The sequence below is a fragment of the Schistocerca piceifrons genome, chromosome 1, assembly GCF_021461385.2.
Source record: "Schistocerca piceifrons isolate TAMUIC-IGC-003096 chromosome 1, iqSchPice1.1, whole genome shotgun sequence".
NCBI lineage: Eukaryota > Metazoa > Arthropoda > Insecta > Orthoptera > Acrididae > Schistocerca > Schistocerca piceifrons.
In genome coordinates this window covers 623173602-623195705 of record NC_060138.1, presented here as the reverse complement: position 1 = coordinate 623195705, position 22104 = coordinate 623173602, and the positions used below count along the sequence as shown (strand labels likewise).

General features: G+C 41.6%; 1 protein-coding gene across 1 annotated transcript in view; it reads left to right on the top strand.

The window, feature by feature from the left end:
• LOC124757760 (neuroligin-1-like) overlaps positions 1-22104 on the top strand; it is a 189086-nt gene that overhangs the window by 149604 nt on the left and 17378 nt on the right. The window contains exon 9 of the mRNA XM_047249076.1: positions 5737-5984. Coding sequence (XP_047105032.1) covers positions 5737-5984 — 248 coding nt within the window. The remainder of the gene's footprint in view (positions 1-5736; positions 5985-22104) is intronic.

Sequence of the window (22104 nt, the reverse complement as noted above, 5' to 3'; positions counted from 1 at the left end):
ACAAGGACGTTGCGTATCCTCCATTCTGTTTAATTTGTACGTAGATGATAACGTATGGAGAAGCCAGCGTCCTAAAGATATGGGTCTACGTCGACATATGTTAGTCAGTACCCATCTCTTTGCATACTGTCAGTACGGACATATAGCCTGGAAATTAGTACAAAAATCCATCTGCTCATAAAATATAATTGCGAAGTACTGAAAGCGAAAATCAAAATAATAGCATTCTAATGCAATGATATACTGGTACTGAAAGAAAATCATGATCACGAAAGACGAAGCACAAGAATGGACAGAGAACGTTATGGGAAATTCAATCAGCTGTGTCCTTTTCAAAGTAACTATTCCGGAATTTGCCTTTAGCATTCTTTAAAAAAAATCGGGAATCTATATCCGCATAGCCGGTTGGGAATCAGAACATCCTTATCTGCGAATGTGAACCTGCTAACCATTGCACCCATCTCGCCCGATCTCTTATAATAACGATTAGGAATATGTTTAGATAATATTCGCTACAATAATTAGCAAAATTTAAATATCGTGGATGCAATGTCACACACGATTACTGTGTAAATGCTGAAAATAAACCAAAAACTTTTTCAGGAATGTACGGGACGGTTGGAACACTGTGAGTTAGATTCTGTGGAAACCCAAACAAATTATTAATATACATATCGTTTTGTATAACAGCGAAGTTTGGATAAGGAAATTCGCGGACAAAACTAAAATCCAGCGGCTAAACGAAGTTTCTCGCTGTTTCATAAACAACACAAGCAAAAACAACCCAGTATGATGTAACTGATAGCCGACGTTGCCTATCGCGAAACATTCTTTTAAGTCACCAGTCTTTGAACTGATTTCATGCCTATAATATTTTTTCCAGTCTTATGCTAATCTTTTAATCTTTACGTTTTTACTACAATGAACAGTTTCTGTAATCTGTTTTGCTTATTTTTCCCTTCACTGCACTTTCAGCGCAAAGTTAACCATTCTGTATGCTGCAACACCTGTCCCGCTAAATTGTCTTTTCTCCTGGTAATGATCTTCCATAGACTCTTTTCCTTCTTTGTTCTTTGTAGTGCTTCTTAGTTTTTTACTTTACCTGTTCATTTAATTTTTAACATTCTATGACAGCACCACACCTCTAATGCTCCCAGTATATTTTTGTATCTAGAGTTCCGAGGGTCCCCGTTGTGAGAATCCTCTTCGTCGCTCACTTGGCTGATAATAACTTCTGTGTTTGCCGGTGTGAACTGTTTCATCATTATTAATGTTATTTTTGGTCGGCTGGGTGGATGTCATTAAACACAATAGACTGAGATGAAATCGGTAATATTATTTTTGCGCACGGCGATACCTCGACTTTCGCAAGAGTTTCTCGGAAAAGAGAGGAAAAGGGGGGGGGGGGAGGAGGGGGGGCGGAGGAGGTGTCCTAGCAAAGAAACTACGCAGTAGCTTTCTCTCCAGCTTGTATCGTGATGGATAATACTAATCCCGATGTGCTGTTTGAGGCTTTCCCGACGTAATAAATGCTTAAATGGTTCTCGGCCAGTGCGTCGGATCGTATTGTCTAAATTGGACATTTCCACAAGTCAGTTGCTCGACATCTTCAGGTCTCACTGTGACTAGCTGTTGTGGCTGTCCAATTTATACAAGAAACACTAATCTTCTATAATTCCCCCTGTGTTGAGTATCTGATTCATTGCAGAGGGATTTTGAAATCCCACAGGAGGCAATGGAAATGCTGCAGCAACGTCAAGGTCCGGAATGTCAGCGGGATGGGTGGTTCTATTACGTATTAACAGGCGAAGAGGTCCATTACTGTCTGATTATACTTTTGGCGGTATATCATTGGGAGGAACCGTCAGGAGCAACCTAAAGAGGAATGAACTTATAAAACTAGCTATATTCAAAGGCAGATACCAGAACGAACATTACCGAGATGCTCAAAAAATTCTAGTAGGGGCCACTATAAGGTTGGTGTCGTGTATCACAGACAAGTTTACTTTTGAAATTCAAAAATCGTACTTTCCAAGAAAAGTCGGGCAACATACGCGGTCCCCCCAAAAAGTTCCGAAACAGATTTTATTCCTGGTACACGAAAAACGTCAGCGCAGTTGTTATGATCGCAGCCTGAATTAGCAACTGTCAAGAATAGATGTGTGTTCGACCTGTCATTTGTGAGCAGGCAGTGATGAGTAGTGGACGTGCAGCCTAGTATGTCAGCGTTTTTATGGGACAAATCACAATGAAGCTATACCTCCAAATCAATATTCATGGCATTCTCCAGAATTATATGCATGCCTGATATCTGTTCTTTCGACAGGGAGTACGGATAGGAGGCGCTAGGTGCGAGTGGAAGTCGATCGGGGAGCGTACCGAGACAGTCTGCGCAAGTGCGATACCTGCTGTGTCCGAGAGGCTCATTGGTTAACGCAACTGCCTGGTAAGCAGGAAATCGCAGGTTCGAGGCCGAGTCCGGCACACATTTTCACGTGTCACCGCTGATTCCAGATGCAGCTGATAGCATTAGTGCCTTTCCTTCCCTCTCTTCCGCCTCCAGTTCACATAATCATTGTCCAGAAAGTTTTGAAGAAGAAACGACAACAATTTCTGGACGCCTGCCGCGAACTGACTGAATGCAAATCGCAGGCAACTGGTCTTCTGGAAAAAATAATCGCGGGTGTCGAGTTTTGGCGTTATCAGTACGAACCCACAGTTCTGGCATTTGCCTCTCGACCAAGGAGTACCCCCTTCACCAGAACAGGGGGACTGAACCTATCTTATTTGTTGCTAGGAGACGCTATCTCTGGGGAAAAATGTGAGCCACACACCGTAAGGTGGATGTAGAGTGTACACTGAGATCACAAAAGTCTACCGATAGCGACATGCGCTTGTAAAGACGGAGGTAATATCGCGTACCCATGGTGTAAAAGGACAGCGCGATGGCGGAGCTGTCATTTGTACTCAAGTGATGCGTGTGAAGAGTTTTCCGACGTGATTATGGCCGCACGACTTGAATTAACAGGCTCTGAACACGGTATGGTAGTTGGAGCTAGACGCCTGGAACATTCCATTTCGTAAATTATCAGAGAATTTAATATTCTGCGATCTTCAGTGTCAAGAGTGTGCCGGGAATACCGCATTTCAGGCATACGTCTCAGCACAGACAGTGGCCGACGGCTTTCAGTTAACGACCGAGAGCAGCGGCATTTGGGTAAATTTGTCACTGGTAACAGACAAGCAACACTGCGTGAAATAACTGCAGAAATCAGTGTGGGACGTGCAACGAATGAATCCGTTAGGACAGGGAGGCGAAATTTGGCGTTAATGGGCTATGGCAGAAGACGAACGACGCGAGTGCCTTTGCTAACAGCACAACTTCGCCCACGTCGCCTGTCCTGGGCTCGTGACGACATCGATTGGACCCTAGGCGACTGGAAAACCGTGGCCGGGACAGATGAATCCCGTTTTTAGTTGGTAAGAGCTGGTAGGATTCGAATGTGGCGCAGGCGCCTCGAAACCGTGGACCAAAGCTGTCAACAAGGCACAGTGTAACTTGCTGGCATTTCCATAATGGTGTGGGCTGTTTTTAAATGGAATGGACTAGGGTCCTCTGGATGTTCGATTGCTTGGAGACCATTTGAAGTAATTCATCGACGTCATGTTCCCGAACAACAATGGAATTTTATGGATGGCAATTGGCCATGTCACCGGGCCACAACTGTCTGCGACTGGTTTGAAGAACGTCCTGGACAACGCAAGCGAATTGTTTGGCCACTCAGATCGCCCGACGTGAATCCCGTTAAACAGTTATGGGACATAATCGAGGGGCCACTTCGTTCACAAGATCCTACACCGACGACACTTCCGCAATTGTGGTGTAACTAACCTGTTTCTACGGGTTATTGCGTTAAGATTAGGGTCGCCACCGACTCTAACCACACAACTAATCAAAGGTTTGGCCGAGTCAGAAAATAAATTAATTTGATCATAGACCAAAAACTCATAAAAATGCATACGTTGCGACGCCACCCATAGGGGATGCGGTGCAATTAATAGTATTGACCGTGCACTGTTCACGAGAATCAAACATTTAAAATAAAATAGAAAATGCATCAACACTGTGCGTAAGATCAGCTCCCAGCAACATACCTGAAAATAAGGCTTAATCTAAAGCATTTGTTTTAAAATAAAAGGGGAAACTAATCACTGGACCTGTGCTTAAGGAAACGTGTTGAATAGTTGGATGTGCTAAAGGGAAAGCTATGAGGTGAGTGGCGTAGGTGCAAAAACGTAACCTCGGAATACAAGAGAAAATTGTGGATAAAATCATTTATTCCTAAGATATGGATGTGAGGCATGTACATCCCTGATAACATGAATTTCTAAAACATTAAAGAAAAGCATCGATACATTCACCGTTATAATCTACACCTAAAATCATTGGTGTGAATCATTTATGCAACTGCTGTTGCCTGATAACTGATATCAATAACTCGTGAAACGGTACACGTTTCAAAGTACACACGCGTTCCCACGTGGTTTGTGGAGACGCAATTGCCAGGTATCGTGGCCAAGTTGCAACAATATCACATCACACAATCATGAACAGTTAACATTCTTTAAAACAAACATGAGATCGGACAGTTAGTGATGATGGTAGCCCAACAAACTCTAATGTTCAACCACGTGGCTGGCTCCCCATGGGTGAAAGATACGTAAAGCAAGGAAAATTTACGAGAAGGCAAAGCTATTAATATTTAGAAAAATAAAAGCTTATACAGGCACAGCTGAAGGCACACAGACATTCATACAAAAGCGAGTGCTCACTTCTTATCGACACCTTTGTGAGGCGCTCTTCTGGCGGATCCAGATCTGCTGTAGAAATTTACTAAAAGAAAAATCTGCCAAAGTTTTGCGTTGCTTGCTGCGACAAGGCAAAGCAATCTTTCAGAGTTGAAAAGTGAGACCAAGAGCTAACAGCTCTCCTCTCGCCAAGTAACAACGCGCCACGCAGTCACTCTAACTCACCCTTCTTCGACTGGAGCACAGCTGTGGACGCTTCCCGTACCGGCGGCAGACTGCCTCCCTTTTTCTTCGCCAGCCTCTTCCACGCTCACCGTGGCCCGAAAAACCCAAAGATGCCATTTCCGCCACCAACCTAACGCAGGTAGATTTCTCACAAGTAGCGCAAACCTCTTTGCCTACTTGACCACTACGAGAGTTGGCTATTCTGTGCAACTGCTGCTGAATCTGTACGACTATCGCAGACTTTCTGCAGCAGACTACGCCACCGTCTAGCAACGTGACACACAACCACACCCGTTTAATCACACCAGTATGAGAGTTATGAAAAAAGAGAAACAAGGAAAAGAAAGAGAAATGCTAGTGAAAGTGGGCTACTGGACTAATGAATGGTGGCTACAGGACCCTTTCAGACAGTATGGCTCAATATTTCTGCAGGGAATTTCCAATGATGTTTGAGTCGATGCCACATCGAGTTGCTGCATTACGCCAGGCAATAGGAGGTCCGACACAATATTAGGAGTCGGTGTAAGTGATGTTTTGTTTTCATTTTAATTTAATTTTCAGTGCCAAAATGGTCTGTGGATTAATATTCAATAAACTTCTTCTACTAGTAGCATTCCCTCCATCCGTCGTACAGTGTCTGATCTCCATGCAGCAGTCGGCCCGTGCAGTGAGAGCAGAGTGGAAATTGGAACTTGTCAACAGGCGGCGGCGGTGGAGGGGGCCTGCTGCGGCGGCTGGCCTCCTCGCACTACCAGAGCTACACGGCGGCGCTGTCGGTGACGATCGCGGTGGGCTGCTGCCTGCTGCTGCTCAACGTGCTCATCTTCGCCGGCATCTACAGGCAGCGCGGGGCCGGGCGGCGCGCGCGCCGCGACAAGGAGGAGGAGAAGAAGATGGCCGCCGTGGCCGCCTCCAGCGCCGCCGCCGGCGACGCCGCCGAGGCCACCAAGGTTACGCTCGCTCTGCCGCCACTAGAACTATCCGCCGCTCTTCTACCGTTACCTCTACGTCAAAGAACAGCCCAAGGGAAGACAGGAAGCTGAATACCAGTTCTCCTATCCCACCCCACCCCACCCCACCCCACCTCACCACCTTCCCATCTCCTGTAACATCCAGTGAGAGGCCCTATTTCTTTTATTACGTGTTACCAGCAGAAAAATGCTCCGATAGGAAGGAAAAAGGGCTAATATTCTACTAATCAAAATATCCACGGGTGTACTGCTGGTCTACAGTGTCCAACGGGCACAATATTTCGGTGATCATACATGTCGCCATCATCAGGTGAACTGACGGACTGAGCTCCTGTGAACGTGCCGGTACGGAGATCCGTACGCTATGGCTGCTCAGGGGGAACTGGCTTCGGTCGCGGCGGCGGCCGATTTAAATACCCTCCTCCAGCGGCGCACTCCCTCCGCCGTCCGCGCCCCGCGCCACGGTCACGGTCACGCAGTGGAACAGATTGCGACGGCGTCTGAGATGACGTCGGTATGATAGCTCTGTCCGCCGTGGTCGTCACAACTATACGTTTGCTCGATTTACTCTTGATGGATTGTCTCCGTACACGTTCATTTTTAAAAACCGTGGGTTTTGCCGAACAAGGGAGGGGGGGGGGGGTGGAGGGGCAGGGATTTAGAGGAATTCTTTTCCGTTTTATTCAAGCATGTGTCAATGTCGCACCCCTTCATGATCACATCACATGAGGGCGCGAATGCAAGAGCAAAAAATGCAGTCGCATTGCAGTCCAAAGGGGTGTGGTCACGTTTATTGAGGATGCAGCCCCACAATATCCTTAGAGAAGGGCTGAACCGTCCGAGGATGTCGACATTGTCAAAGGCGGCCAAGAAGGTCTTCCTGTTCCGGATCGCACTGTGAACTGTCGTTTACGGCTGCGAAATGTGTGGGATTCAACGCCCCAGGGAAAACTGTGGCCCCTTGGGCCTTTTTGTGCCGCTTCTTAATGGTGTTGTGCCTCGAATGATTTCCTCAGCCACTCATAAGAAAACTGCGTGATTTCAACTTTGGTCGTCGCGGTTCTGAACTCCGTCGCAGGAACGTCAAAAGAAGGAATGGGACGTACAAGGGGGATGTGATGACCTTCCCATATTGCGGCACGTCCACGATGGCGTTGGGCAGAATTGCTGTGAAATCAGGTGCCAATGTGACACCATTAACCCACCCTGGACGTCACATGAGCTTCTGAGATGTAGTTTTCCCTTTTTTTCGCATGTAACGACACCTTGCTGTTACAAACACCGTCGGGTCCAATAGTGACATCGCAGGACGCCACGCTCTTGCACCGTTGCAGAGGAAGGTCTTATGCTGAAGGTTGTATGCAGCTTTGAGACAAATTTCAAAATTATGCATCGTAGAAGGAAGCAATTAGAGGGTTTCGAAAAAGTTATCCTTTAATTCTGTTGCGCAGTGTCTTTTACTTACGTGAAATTGAAATAAAGCAAACTTATTGCACAACTCAGGCCGAATGTTGCGTGGACAAAAATTTAAAATTTTGCATGTGCTTCAGTACAACAACGTCGAGTTCCCAGTACCTTCTGATGACAACAGTGACACTTTAAAACATATTTCTCCGTGCTACGTCGCATCATGAACTACATTTTCGCCTCGACTGGAGTTAAAGCGTGTATATTATGAACCTCTGTATCTCGGAAACGGCTTAAGATATCAAGAAAATTTTCAAGGTTATTCGAGATTGGGATCGGGATATTAGGAGTATATCGAAACAAATTACACCCATTTGCTATGCATAGTGGTCTTGGAATCTGTGGCTCGGTTTTGATATCCCTTTTGGTACCTAGAAACCTTGTTTTTGGGGTTTTTCTCGACAAAGGATAAAGATTTTTGAAAACTAGACGATGGCACTTCGAGACAAATGCCTGTAGGTAGAGAATATGAGGTTAAAATTTGAGAAGTTTGCTGCGGTTATTTATTACTTGGTTTTCGCCTCACACCTGAATTTACATGCGAACTTTACGTGTAGATCTTAGAAACTTTGAACTTTGAAACAGCAACAAAATTTTCAAGGTTACTCGATATCGGAACCGTAGAAATGTAATCAGTCATCTTGGAATCCTTGGCTCTGTTTTGGTACGCAAAATTGCAAAGAAAAACAGTTTTGAAGAGCCGACCATGAACGGTGTCTCCAAACCCCTTAGAGCGCACAGTAGATCACAATAAACGCAAAAAAGAACCAACCGGTTTGCTCCATTTGATTAATCAGGAGAAAATGTGTAATATTCGTACTTTGACATTGTACAGTAGGGCAGTGACACTAAGGCGATCCTTCTATTGCGAATTAAAATGGTCCTAGCCCAAGGGCTATCCAAAACACTTGACACTAGCTTTCTAACATCAGCAGAACCTGAGGTATGAGCCTCAGAAGAATATCGTTTTTATGCACAGCATTTTGGAACGCATTAAGCAGCGCCTGCTGTCACATGTGTACCGACATAGAGTGCATTGTAACAGTAAAAGGTGACACGACCGAATGTATGTAATAATAGATGCAAAAAAGTTCCAGTAAAATCGGTTCTTAAAAGAGCCATTTGTGCAAGCTTCTTCGAACTGAAGTGACTTATTAAGCATTAATGTGAATAAATTATGTAAAATGTTTCCAGAATGAGATTCTCACTCTGCAGCAGAGTGTGCGCTGATATGAAACTTCCTGGCAGATTAAAACTGTGTGCCCGACCGAGACTCAAACTCGGGACCTTTGCCTTTTGCGGGCAAGTGCTCTACCATCTGAGCTACTGAAGCACGACTCACGCCCGGTACTCACAGCTTTACTTCTGCCAGTATCTCGTCTCCTACCTTCCAAACTTTACAGAAGCTCTTCTGCGAACCTTGCAGAACTAGCACTCCTGAAAGAAAGGATACTGCGGAGACATGGCTTAGTCACAGCCTGGGGGATGTTTGCAGAATGAGATTCTCACTCTGCAGCGGAGCGTGCGCTGATATGAAACTTCCTGGCAGATTAAAACTGTGTGCCCGACCGAGACTCGAACTCGGGACCTTTGCCTTTCGCGGGCAAGTGCTCTACCAAGTGTAAAATGCCTTAATATAATAACAATATGTTGTTATTCAATTATGAATGTTAGCCATCTGTGGGGGACACGGCAAGTTATATTTAGAGGGAGCTGGGCACAGGAAATGCTGTGACAGACACCTTCCACCCCCCATCCCAAACTGAAATGCAGATATGCACCTGCAGTTGTGAGATAAATGCAAATTTGTGGTTACTAGCTCTCACTGATTTCAGTTCAGGTAGTGATGGTGCATGGTGTTATTTCAGTGATTATAGTGTTGAATCAAATTTAGAAATAGTTTGGCAGCAAGAGCTCATTTGCCAGTATGATGCTACACCCTCCCTGGTCTGGATGCACACACTGATTAGGTTGAGAAATGTGTCACAAAGCCCTTGTATCCTCTCCTAAGAAAAACCGGCCCATCAGTGTTGTAACTGGTCCACATATATACGTTCTAAAATGTCCAACGTTTTTCGGTATACAGGAGAAAAATAAACTGCAAACGGAAGTCCATATCCGAAACTGTCATCCACCAAGGCACCAGAGTGTTGAATTCCTAGGAGACAAGGCCTCTCTATGCAGCATCTAGCTCCTCTTCCTCCACTGACGATAGTGGCATTCAGTTGTGATCACTAAACAACAAACAACGCTGCAAAGTATTCCCTCTATTGTCCGTCAGTGTACAGAGTCATGTTTCCAGCCAAGGAGATGGCCTAGTGGCAGGTGCATGCACCTACAACTTCGAAGATCTGTAGCATCGTTGGATGACATTTCCGGGTCCGTGTTCCTACCCTCAATTTGTTCCTCAAGACACCCTCTACAGCACCTAGAAACCTAAGAAATGGTTCAAATGGCTCTGAGCACTATGGAACTTAACATCTGAGGTCATCAATCCCCCAGACTTAGAACTACTTAAACCTAACTAACACACATCCATGCCCGAGGCAGGATTCGAACCTGTGACCGTAGCAGTCATGCAGTTCCAGACTGAAGCGCCTAAAACTGCTCGGCCACGCCGGCCGGCTCAAAATGATCAATGGACCATAGGAAGCCTCCCAAATGTCGAAAATCCAGCAGTCTGTGTTGGAGATTTTAACTCTCGCCACAGATGATGGGGCTACACAAAGTGTAATGAAGTTGGAGAAAGACTGACCATGTGGAAAGATCGTCATGATCTACTTCTCCTTCATGATCAGAAAGAGAAAGTAGCTTTCCATTCCATTCATGATCTACATTTCCTTTATCATCCAAAAGAGAAGGCAGCTTTCCACTCCAAAGTGTGTAATTCTAAATCGAGTCTGACGTATGCTTTACCACTTGTGGAGAAATAGTACTGCCCTTCAAGATCAAGGAGGGCACTGGAAGATTCTCAAAAAAGGTCAACACTGACCTGTGATAATTGAAGTTATCGTAACTCTTCTGATTATATACAGCCCACCACTCGCTCGCTGGAACCTAAAGAACACAGACTGGAGAAGATATCAAGGACATATATAGAAAAAACCCAATAGGATCCACTCCATGACCAGCAAACTACAAAAGATTTACTGTGTTAGTTAAGACTGTAGCAACAAAAATCGTCTCTCATGGAGGAAGTTAAGAGTACATCACATGCTGATGAGAAGAGTGTGAGAAACTATTGGATGACTCTAAAAGGACTGCATACAATGCAGTTTCTGACTGCATAATCGAGCTCTTAGATCAAGTACAATAAAACCTATGGCAGGAGACAGTATCCTTTCTCAATTTTGTACATTCCAGCCATAAGGGATGGAATTTACTACAAAAACTGGGAGGAGCAAACAACATGAAAAGTGGAACCGTCATTGTCTCACCACACTCAGGAAAGCACCAGAAATAAAAATTACTAATTCAAAAAAAAAAGGAAAAGAGAATAAAACTGAAGATACATTTTGGAAATTGCTCTGAAAGAACATAAATTGCATGTGTAGTTGATATTGATGAAACAGATTATGCTCTGAAACAGGTGAAAAACCACAGCCCCAGGTGTGTATGGTGTACTACCAGAATTTTTAAAAGATTTGGGACTAAAAACCAAACTCTAATTGGGCAGATTCTTCATTAAGATATCTGACTCTACAAAACTTCTAAAGATATGGAAGAAGACAAAGGTGATTGCAATACTTAAATGAGGAGAATAGCAGATGATCTGAAGAACTTTAGATCTATCTCTTTACCGTGTGCTACCTACAGACTGTCTGAAAGGGTATTGCCATTTATCAAAAAGGTCCTGCTGGTGGAACAAGCCGGTTTCAGGAAAAACAGGAACTGGTGAGCAACAAATATTGATGCTGACCATGTGCATAGAGAAAAGCTTCCAAGACACAATGAATACAGTAGTGGTGCTGCAGTGTCTGACAGTCTGGATCCATGGGCTTTTAGGTAAACCCATAAAAGCTACCAAATGCAAGTAAACACTGAAGATCATGAAATCTATGCTACTGGAGAGAACTTACAGATTTCACCTGAGAGACAAGATAAGCAGTGTCCAAGCACTGCACAATGCTCTACCTCAAGGTTCTCTCCCCCTCCCCCCTTATATTTCAACTTACAAACACTGGATTTACCACACAAGGTCATATAAATTTGCCTTTGCTAATGTATTAGCAATTACCACACACTCAAAGTCATTTGAACAGCTAGAAGTTCCTCTGAATAGTGATCTACATATCACAGACTCTTCAAGAGTATTATACCAGTATACATGAAACCAAGCCATTTCACATCAGTAAGTATCACTATGCATTTCAACAACGTAAAATTCGCAGAAAGTTGATCCTTTAACCCAATTGAGAGCCAATTAAAGGTGACAACACCCCCAAATACTTATAAGTTAAACTTGACTGTACACTTTCCTACAACTACAGCCTAGAAGAACTGAAGCAAAACCAAATTTCGGGAACTCTATACTAGACAAACTAGCATGCAACTCATGCAGAAGGGACCCAAACAGTTTGTACACATCAGCATTGGCACTGGTGTATAGTACTGCAGAATACTGTGCCCCAGTATGGGCAGTGAGCACACACACAAAGAAAGTTGTTTTGGAACTCAATGAATCAATGAGGATCATAAGTGTCTCATTGAAACTGACCCCCGCAACCTGGCTACCAGTGCTAGCCAGTGTCCAACTATCAAACATCAGATGCAAAGCTGTAATAAAAAGGGAGTGGAAGAGGATACTAGACCAATGTGATCACTCAGTTCATCATCATTTACACACAAAGAATTGATTGGATTTGAGGTTGCCTCTCCAAAAAACCACCCAAGAATCAGAAGTTTTTGAGGAAGAAAGGACTCGCAGGAACTCTGGTGAAGAAACATCTGGCAAAATGGATCTCTCATTGCTGACATGACCAAATAAGTTACTGGTTTTGACTTTCCAAGAAGATACTGGACAAGATTAAACAGAATAAGAACTGGAGCAGGTTGGTGTAAAAGCTTAACAACAAAGTGAGACCTTGCAAATGATGCTTTTGTGAGTGTGGTGAACTTCAAACTATGGATCACAGTTTAAATTGTGTAATTTGTGGTTTCAAAGGAGACAGAATTAAGGACATCCACAACATTTCCAGAGAAGGCGTCCACTGGCCAAGTAATCTCCAGTGCAATTTGACCTTACCTTACTTAATTAATATATTAATAGACTTCTATTTCTATGTCATTCTCTTTGATTTGTGAGCAGAATAATCCTTGATATCATAGAAACTGGCTCTGAGTCAGAATTGATGTCTGGGATGGTCCCATACATGTTCTATTGAGAACATGTTTTATTGAGGACAGATCTGGGGATCTTGTTGGCCATGGGAGTACCTCAACATCATACGGACAGCCCATAGAGTCACATGCCTTATATGGGCAAGCAGGGCCCTGTTAAAAAATGGTATCATGATGCCTTATAGATAGCACATAAGGACACAGTGTGTTCATGATGTACTGTTGTGCTATCACAGTTCCCTCAATCACAACCAGCCATGAAATGAAGTTGTACCAAATGGCTCTCCACACCATGGCCCAAAAGTAACACTGCAGTGCCTCTCCAAATCATTGGAAGAATGGGACCTCTCCCCAAGTTGCTGCAGTACTCATTGACACTGGTCATCTGGGGTAGTGCAGAACCACAGTTCATCGCTCAACACAGTGCAACACAATTCATCAGCAGTCCATGATTGCCAGTCATGGCACCACCCCAAATGCAGTCATTGGTGTCGTGCTGTTAGTGCCAGTCTGCAAAAGGGATGGTAATCATGTTGTCCAGTTGCTGCTAATATCTGTCCATTGGTGCAGGATGACACAGAATGTTGCAGGGAATCTATTATTTTTCCAGGTGTGGTAGACACAGATGTGAAGGGGCTACAATGTTTGGTGCATAATACTCTGATCCTCCCTTGTGGTGGTCAGACATGAGTGACTGGAAGTTCAATGATGAATGTGCCTGACCTCATACTCCCATGCAGTCCAACATTGGGTCACTGTCATATTTAAATGCCCCACAAATCTGGATATTGCACAGTTCAACCAGCCAGGTGAATGGAGATCCACAATGAGGCCGCTTCCAAATCTGTCAGATGCTGATAACATTGTTTCACAGGGATATGTGATATCTCCAGGTCCTTTACAGTAATCAGTCAACATCTTATGCTATTTGTGGCCCTTATACACCCTACTAGGGTAGTAATAACAATGATCTATGTTAACTGTTCTACCTGTCACAGATAACTGCAGCTCTAATCATTGTGTCCTTGTGTGCAAAGTTACTTTGACATCTGACCATGTATTCTGGATGCTTCTCTCCCCCACCCCCCCTCCCCCCCCCCCACCCCCCCATTACCCACATGCAGTGCATTTGAAATGTAAACTTTTCCATCAAGTCCCCATCGGATTGAGTTCAGATTTCACCCATAGCCCATGGATGAGCATGATGGGGTAACAGGAATTTTTTCTGTTCATATACAAGATCTTAAGTGCCAGTATGGATAGATTGAGAAGGGCCCCTACCTTGACCTTCAAAATCACATGATTTTTCTGTGTGGGCTCATCAAGAAAGTGAAGTGTGTAGCACTGCTCCTGGTATGGTTGAAAGCCTGGATTAGCAAAGTGTATACTCTTGTCGAAGTTTACCATATGATCAAGGATTTTCTGAGTGAACGCACACCCCACAGCAGACATGAGTGCTTCAGAATGTGAGGACATCACTTGAAGCACCTTATGGGTGTAAATTGTAACAAGGAACATGCTGAGGCAGAATTGTATTTCTTTTAAGTGCAGGCCATGGTTCAATTAAATGAGCACTGAATCAAAAAGTTTAAATTTCAAATACATTTATATTAACCAGAGTCACCCTTCCAGAATTAATTTTCATTCTGAAGTGGAATGTGTACTGATATGCAACTTTTTGGCAGATTAAAACTGTGTGCCAGGTGAGGTTCCAGTTTAAAGGCTCCAATTTAATCCTCATACCACTGAAAAGATGAATGAAATTAGATTAATGACAGTGGTAGTGAGAAACAGCTGAACAAAGCTCCAGTGCCCAATGAAATCCCTGTCAGATTCCATACTGAATCTGCAGCTCAGCTAGCCCCTCTTCTAACTATAATTTACCATAGACCCCTTGAACAGAAAACCGTGCCCAGCAGTTGGAAGAAAGCACAAGTCACACCTGTCTGCAAGAAACGCAGCAGAAATGATCCACAAAATTACCATCCAATATCCTTGACATCAATTTGTTGTCTTAGAACATATTCTGAGCTTAAATATAATGAGGTATCTCAAAGAGAATGAACCCTCTGTGCCAATTAGCATGGATTCCAAAAACATTGATGTTGTGAATCCTAATTCAACTTTTCTCACATGGCATACTGAAAGCTTTGGATCAAGGCAGTCAGGTAGATGCAGTATTTCTTGATTTCTGAAAAGCATTTGATTCTGTACCACATCTACACTTAGTATCGAGAGTGCGATCATGCGGGCTGTTTTAGTTGCAATCTTCAGCACAATGACTGGTTCAATGCAGCTCTCCACGCTCTTCATCTCTGAATAACTACTGCAACATATATCCTTCTGAACCTGCTTACTTTATTCAGCTCCTAGTCTCCCTCTACAATTTTTACCCCCCCCCCCCCCCCAAAAAAAAAAAAAAAAAAAAAAAAAAAAAAAAAAAAAAAAAAAAAAAAAAAAAAAAAAAAAAAAAATTACTAAACTAGTGATCCTCTGATGCCACAGAATGTTTCCTATCAACTGATCCCTTCTTTTGGTCAAGTTGTGTCACAAATTTCTTGTCTCCCCAATTCTATTAAGTACCTCCTCATTAATTATGTGATCAACCCATCTAATCTTCAACATTAATCTGCACCACAACATTTTGAAAGCTTCTATTCACTTTTTGTCTGCACTATTTATCACCCATGTTTCATTTCTACAGATGACTACACTCCATATAAATACTTCCAGAAAAGACTTCTTAACACTTAAATCTATACCCAACATTAACAAATTTATCTTCCTCAGAAAAGTTTTTATTGCCATTACCAGTCTACATTTCATATCGTCTTTACTTTGGCCATCGTCAGTTATTTTGCTGCTCAAATAACATAACATCTCTACTACTTTAAGTGTCTCATTTCCTAAAATAATTCCCTTAGCATCACCCAATTTAACTTGACGACATTCTACTAACCTTGTTTTGCTTTTGTTGATGAACATCTTATGTCCTCCTTTCAAGGCAAAGTCCATTCAATTCAACTGCTCTTCCAAGTCCTTTGCTGTCTCTGACAGCATTACAACATCATCAGCAAACCTCGAAGTTTTTATTTCTTTTCCATGACCTTTAATTCCTACTTGGATTATTTCATTTCCTTTACTGCTTTTTCAGTGGATAGATTGAACATCATCAGGGACAGGCTACATACCTGTCTTACTCCCTTCATAATCACTGCTTCCCTTTCATGCTCCTTGACTCTTATAACTGCTGTCTGGTTTCTGTATAAGTTGTTTCTGTACAAGCTGTAAAGAGCCCTTCACTCCCTGTTTTATCCCTGCTACCTTCATAATTTCACAGAGAGTATCCCAGTCAACACTGTCAAAAGGTTTCTTTAAGTCTGCAAATGCTATAAACATAGAATTGCCTTCCCTTAACCTACGTGTAACATAAGTCGTAGGGTCCGTATTGCCTTCTGTGTTCCTACATTCCTCCGGAATCTTCTCCGAGGTCGGCTTCTACCAGTTTTTCCATTCTTCTGTTCATAATTTGTGTTAGTATTTTGTAACCATGACTTACTAAACTGATATTGTGGTAATTTTAACACCTGTCAACAATCACTTTCTTTGGGATTGGAATTATTACATTCTCCTTTAACTTTGAGGGTATTTTACCAGTCTCATTCATTTGTCCACCAGAGGAAGAGTTTTCTCATGGATGGCTCTCCCAAGGCTATCAGTAGTTCTGACAAAACATTGTCTAGTGCCACAGATTGTTTCAGCTTAGATCTTTGACAGCTCTGTGAAATTCTTCTTGCAGTATCATATCTCCCATCTCATCTTCCCTTCTATAATATTGACTTCAAGTTTATCTCCCTTGTATAGACCCTCTACATACTCCTTGCACCTTTCAGCTTTCCCTTCTTTGCTTAACACTGGTTATCCATTGGAGCTCTTGATGTCCATACAGCACCTTCCCTTTTCCTCAGAGGCCTTTTTAATTTTCCTGTAGATGGTATCTATCATTCCCCTGGTGAAATGTGCTTCTAAATCCTTACATTTTCTTCTAGCTATTCTTGCTTAGCCATTTTGCACTTGTTGTCAATCTCATTTTTTAGACATTTCTATTCTCTTTCACCTGCTTCATTTGCTGCAGTTTTATATTTTTGCTTTTCATCAAATACATTTGATATATCTCATGTTCTCCAAGGACTTCTACTTGACTTTGTCTTTTTACCTATTTGATCCTCTGCTGCCTTCACTATTTCATCTCTTAAGGCTACTGGCTCATTTTTCTACTGTATTCCTTTCCCCTGTTATAGTCAAGTGTTACCTAATGCTTGTACTGTCTCCCTAAATAAAGAGACTTATTTCTTACAGTACACAGTATACAGTAATCTAACAAAAAAAATAATAAATGTTTAGGTATAAGGAAATATTGAGGTTAATTTTTTGGTGTGTTGGACAAGCACAATAAGCTGAGCTATGCTTGTAAATGGGTAAAGAATCTTTTCATATTAGTTCCACATAAATGAAATAGTCTTTCTCTTGTTGTAGATTTATGCTTACCAATTAATAATACTACGTCTGATCACTGTATCCATCTACAAAATCTTGCATGTGTCCATCTTTCCTTTTGTAATCAGATCTTCATAATAACTCTGAAGTACACAGGTGGGCTTCTTGGATTTTTATATATTACAGTACTACTTGGAGTAATAATTCAATTTTTCACTGGTGAAATACCACTATATTATTTCTTCTACACACATAAAAAACACAAACTTTTTACTTATTGTCACAACCAAAATGGCTACCTTCATTCATTAACAGAGAGTGAGTCCTTCCTCTTACTGAGGAACAGGAAAAGCATCTTATGTTTTTTAACATTTTAAAATCAAAAATACATGACAGTAGGCACAGGCTCTACACTGGGCTACCACTTCACCTTTTCTCTTTGTCTTTGAAAAAAAAAATTGTAAAAGCAAGAAATGGAAAAGGTACATAACATGCTCCTTCTGGAACTCTCAGCAACCTCTAGTTCTTTCAACTTATCTTTTTTCAGTTTCTTCAGTTTTAATCTAGAGTTCATAACCTGTAAGTTGTGGTCAGAGTTCATATCTGCCCTTGGAAATATCTTACAATTTAAAATCTGGTTCATAAATCTCTGGGGTATCAAGTGAAGTTAGAGACTGGATTGAAGACTTTTTGGTAGGAAGGACATAGCATGTTATCTTGGATGAAGAGTCAATGACAGATATACAAGTAACTTCAGTTGTGCCTCAGGGATGTGTATTCAGACCCTTGCTGTTTGTGGTTGTGTTAATGACCTAGTGGACAAGATTAATAGTAACCTCAGACTGTTTGCAGATGATACAGTTATCTATAATGGAGTACTATCTATAAGAAGCTACATAGATACTCAGTCAGATACTGATAAGATTTCAGAGTGGTGCAAAAATTGGGAACTTGCCTTAAATTTTCAGAAGTGTAAAATTGTTCACTTCCCAAAATGAAAAAACGTGGTATCCTATGACTACAATATCAATGAGCCACAGATGGAATCAGCCAGCTCATACAAATACCATACCTGAGTGCAAAACAGTTTACGGATGTGAAATGGAATGATAACATAGGCTCAGTTGTGGATAAAGCAGATGATGGACTTAAGTTTATTGATAGAATACTGAGGAAGAGCAATCAGTCAACAATGGAGATCGCTCAAAAATCACTTATGTGACCCAATCTAGAATATTGCTCAAGTGTCTGGGTACGATATCAAATAGGACCAACACGGATATTGGTTGTATAGAGAGAAGACAGCATGAATAGTAACAGGTTTTTTACCCATGGGAGAGTGTCAAAGTGATGTTGAAGAAACTGAACTGACACACTCTTGAAGACAGAACTATCCAGAGAATGTCTACTAACAATGTTTCAAGAACTGGCTTTAAATGATTACAGTATGATTATACTGCAACTACCTAAGCATTGCTCACATAGGGATTGTATAGACTAAATTAGAATAATTACACCATACACAGAGGCATTTAAGCAATCACTCATCCCACATTCCAAAGAGGAAGAAACCCTAATAACTGGTACAATGTGACATACCAATGACCAAACAGGAAGAAACCCTAATAACTGGTACAATGTGACATACCTCTGTCATGCACTTCATGGTGGTTTGCAGAGTATAGATGCAGATGTAGATGTAGATGACTAGTCCTTGCAGCATAACTTCCACCAGTACTTCATCTCCTATCTTCCAAACTTCACAGAAGTTCTCTTGCAAAACTTATGGGATTAATACTCCTGGAAGAAAGGATATTGTGGAGACATGGCTTGGCCACAGCCTAGGGGATTCTTTCTAGAATTAACTTTCACTCTGCAGTGGAGTGCACACTGATACTAAACTTCATGGCAGATTAAGCTGGAGTAAGACCCAGACCTGGGATCTTTATCTTTTGTGGGCAAGTGCTCTACTGACTGGGCTAGCTAAGCACAAGTTCCACAAGTTTTTCAGGAGAACTTCTGTGAAATTTGGAAGACAGGAGATGTAGTACTGGTGGAAGTTAAGCTGTGAGGACAGATGCTGAGTTGTGAGAACAGTTGGTAGAGCATTTGCCCAACAAAGGCCCATGTTCAAGTCAAGTAGATTTAATCTACCAGATGAGACTGTATACTCTGTCATAAAACTAAGTGATAACCCACACAAATGAAGTAAGGCAGGAGGTTGCAGGCATGTAGGATTCAAGTAATACTGGAAAATTATTTGGATTCATTTGGAGTGGAAGAGGTAGGGTACGCTATAACTGACAGGTGACTAGGTTTCAAAAATGATTTCATAGTCTTGAAGGGGAAAGTGATTGAAATTACCTTGAGAAAAGGCATGGTGCATTCTGGGATGTAAGGAAGATGGAACAGATTGATAGAAACATGGGATCAGGCCAGAGTTCTGAAGAATGAGGGATGCAGCAAAGTGCTAGGAAACAATTATGCCTTCTGCAAAGGACTAGTATAGGTATTGTAGGTAGATGAGGAGCTGTGAGAACTTCACCAGTGAGTGATTGCAAAGGTTTATTTCCATATTTTTTTATTTTTCATTTTCTACTCCTGAATGCAATGCAGGCTGTTGAAGTTGTGACTCATTGTAGAGTCAAGATCAGTTCACTTAAACAGCAGGCAAGCTGGTAGTGGAGCAGAGAGGGTCTCAGCTGGAAATATTTGGGATAGGATTTGCCTTACAAATCAAGGGAAACATCCTAAAAATCATGATTGTAAGTTGGAAAGTATTTTCATTTCATTCTGAACAGTTTCTCTCAGACATAAATGTGAAATCCTAGCGAATGTGTAAATTTATTTTCATGTGTACATAATCAGGTCAATGACTAGTTCAAGATGTGCAGTGTTCGTGTGTCACTTCCAGTTGCCAGTCTGCCACAGAATAAATCCAAAGAGGAAAGCTACTGATTTATCCAGTTATCATTAATTTGCAGTTCTACAGAAATAAACACAATATGAATATTTCACAGTTCTCACTACAGTTCTTGAAGCTGAGGGCTAACCATCTGTTGATACCAGAAAAGTTGTTGTTTGGCTTTCTTCATTTGTGTTGGTTCTCACATAGTTTCATGAATACTGGCATCTTATGAATGATTATCATGATTGACTATAAAATCCCACCTGAGTTCCTTTAGTTATTATCATAAGCTCCCGGTAAAGTCATAGAGCAGGGAAGAGTTCAGCACCAGTAGCTCTCTGTTAGTACACAGCTTGTATACATCATTTATTTAGTAGAATACTTACATGCTTATGAGTATAAATGAACAGTAGCTGTTCATGATGAAAGAGTTTTGAGATATCACAACAAATGGCATAGGTTTCACTTGCTACTAGTCAACATCCACAGCATGTTCAGTCTTCAAACATACTAAATTCATACAGTTGTCTATGTTGTGGGAGTATGCATTGTGAAGATCTTTTTGGAGAAAGGAGGGGTGGAAAGAGGGGGGGGGGGCTTAGAGTGCATTCTCATCAGTTTCATTGGTCAGTAAACAATTAGATGTTCTTTTCCTGGCAACTGATGATATCTTGCCTATACGTACATCACCATCTGCTGTGTATTTGTTTGTAAAATTTAACAGCTAATGGAAAAGGAGAGAATAACAACATGAAAAGGATAGATAACTACTTACTACATGGAAGAGGTGCTGAGTGGCAGACAGGTTCATTGAAAAAAGATTACACAATATCATTAGCTATTGGCTAAGTCCTTCTTCAGATGTACACAAACCTAGTACACACACATTGACACATACATTACATATTCACATGCCCACAGTTAATCATGAAAACAATCAATTCAGTTGCTTGTTGTAAAACAATTGACTCCTTCAGTTGAGGTTTATGTATTGGTTTAATTAATCACTCAGTCTTTTGACTGAAACCAGCCTATTGATGCAACAAATGAAAACAGCCGATTCAGTCAGTTGTATTTTTGTGTATCAATTAGATTATTATTCATTCATTTCTTCCTAGTGAAATCTGTCTGAATGAAAACACTCAATTCAGTAATAATTTTGAATGTTGACTGACTTCCTCAATCTTTCTCTTCAAGTGAAACCAGTCTGTAGTTTTCTGTCAGTTTGACTATGTATTCATTGTTTGAGTTGAAACCACACCTCATTGGTTTAGATGACTAAGCTATCCACTCATTCATCTGAGTGACAATAGTCTTTTTTTTTCATTGGGAACTGATTAATATATTGCCTTGGATTAAGTTTTGCCAGGTGCAATTAACACAAAACTAATTGAGCTGATGTATCATTTGGGGAACAAAGTTGAGCATAAAAGTTCCCTAAGGGAAATGTGAAGAATAAAGGAATATTGCCAGATTTCAATGACTGGATGTATTCTGTTTTATTAGAAAAGTGTAATTATATCCATTAATTAAAAATCGTATCAATCTAGCATTTAAATACTTTTCAGCCATTTATTTGTGTGGAAGGTAAACATATTGCACAGAAAATTACTTACCAGTTATGTACATGCAAATGAGACCCAAGGACACAAATCATTTTACAGTCTTTGAAAAGTAGCAGATATAGTGTTTCACAGGCATCATTCCACTCACTGGTACTTGAGTTCCACAGTTAAGTATGTCCCTGGCACATCACTGTAAACTGTCTGCACTCCCTGTACCATTGGGAAAGACAAACGGACTTGCGTGATCCTTGGTGCATTCATTACATTTGATTATATTAGCATTGATTAATTATTATAGATAACTGCACTCTGTCATAGCTTT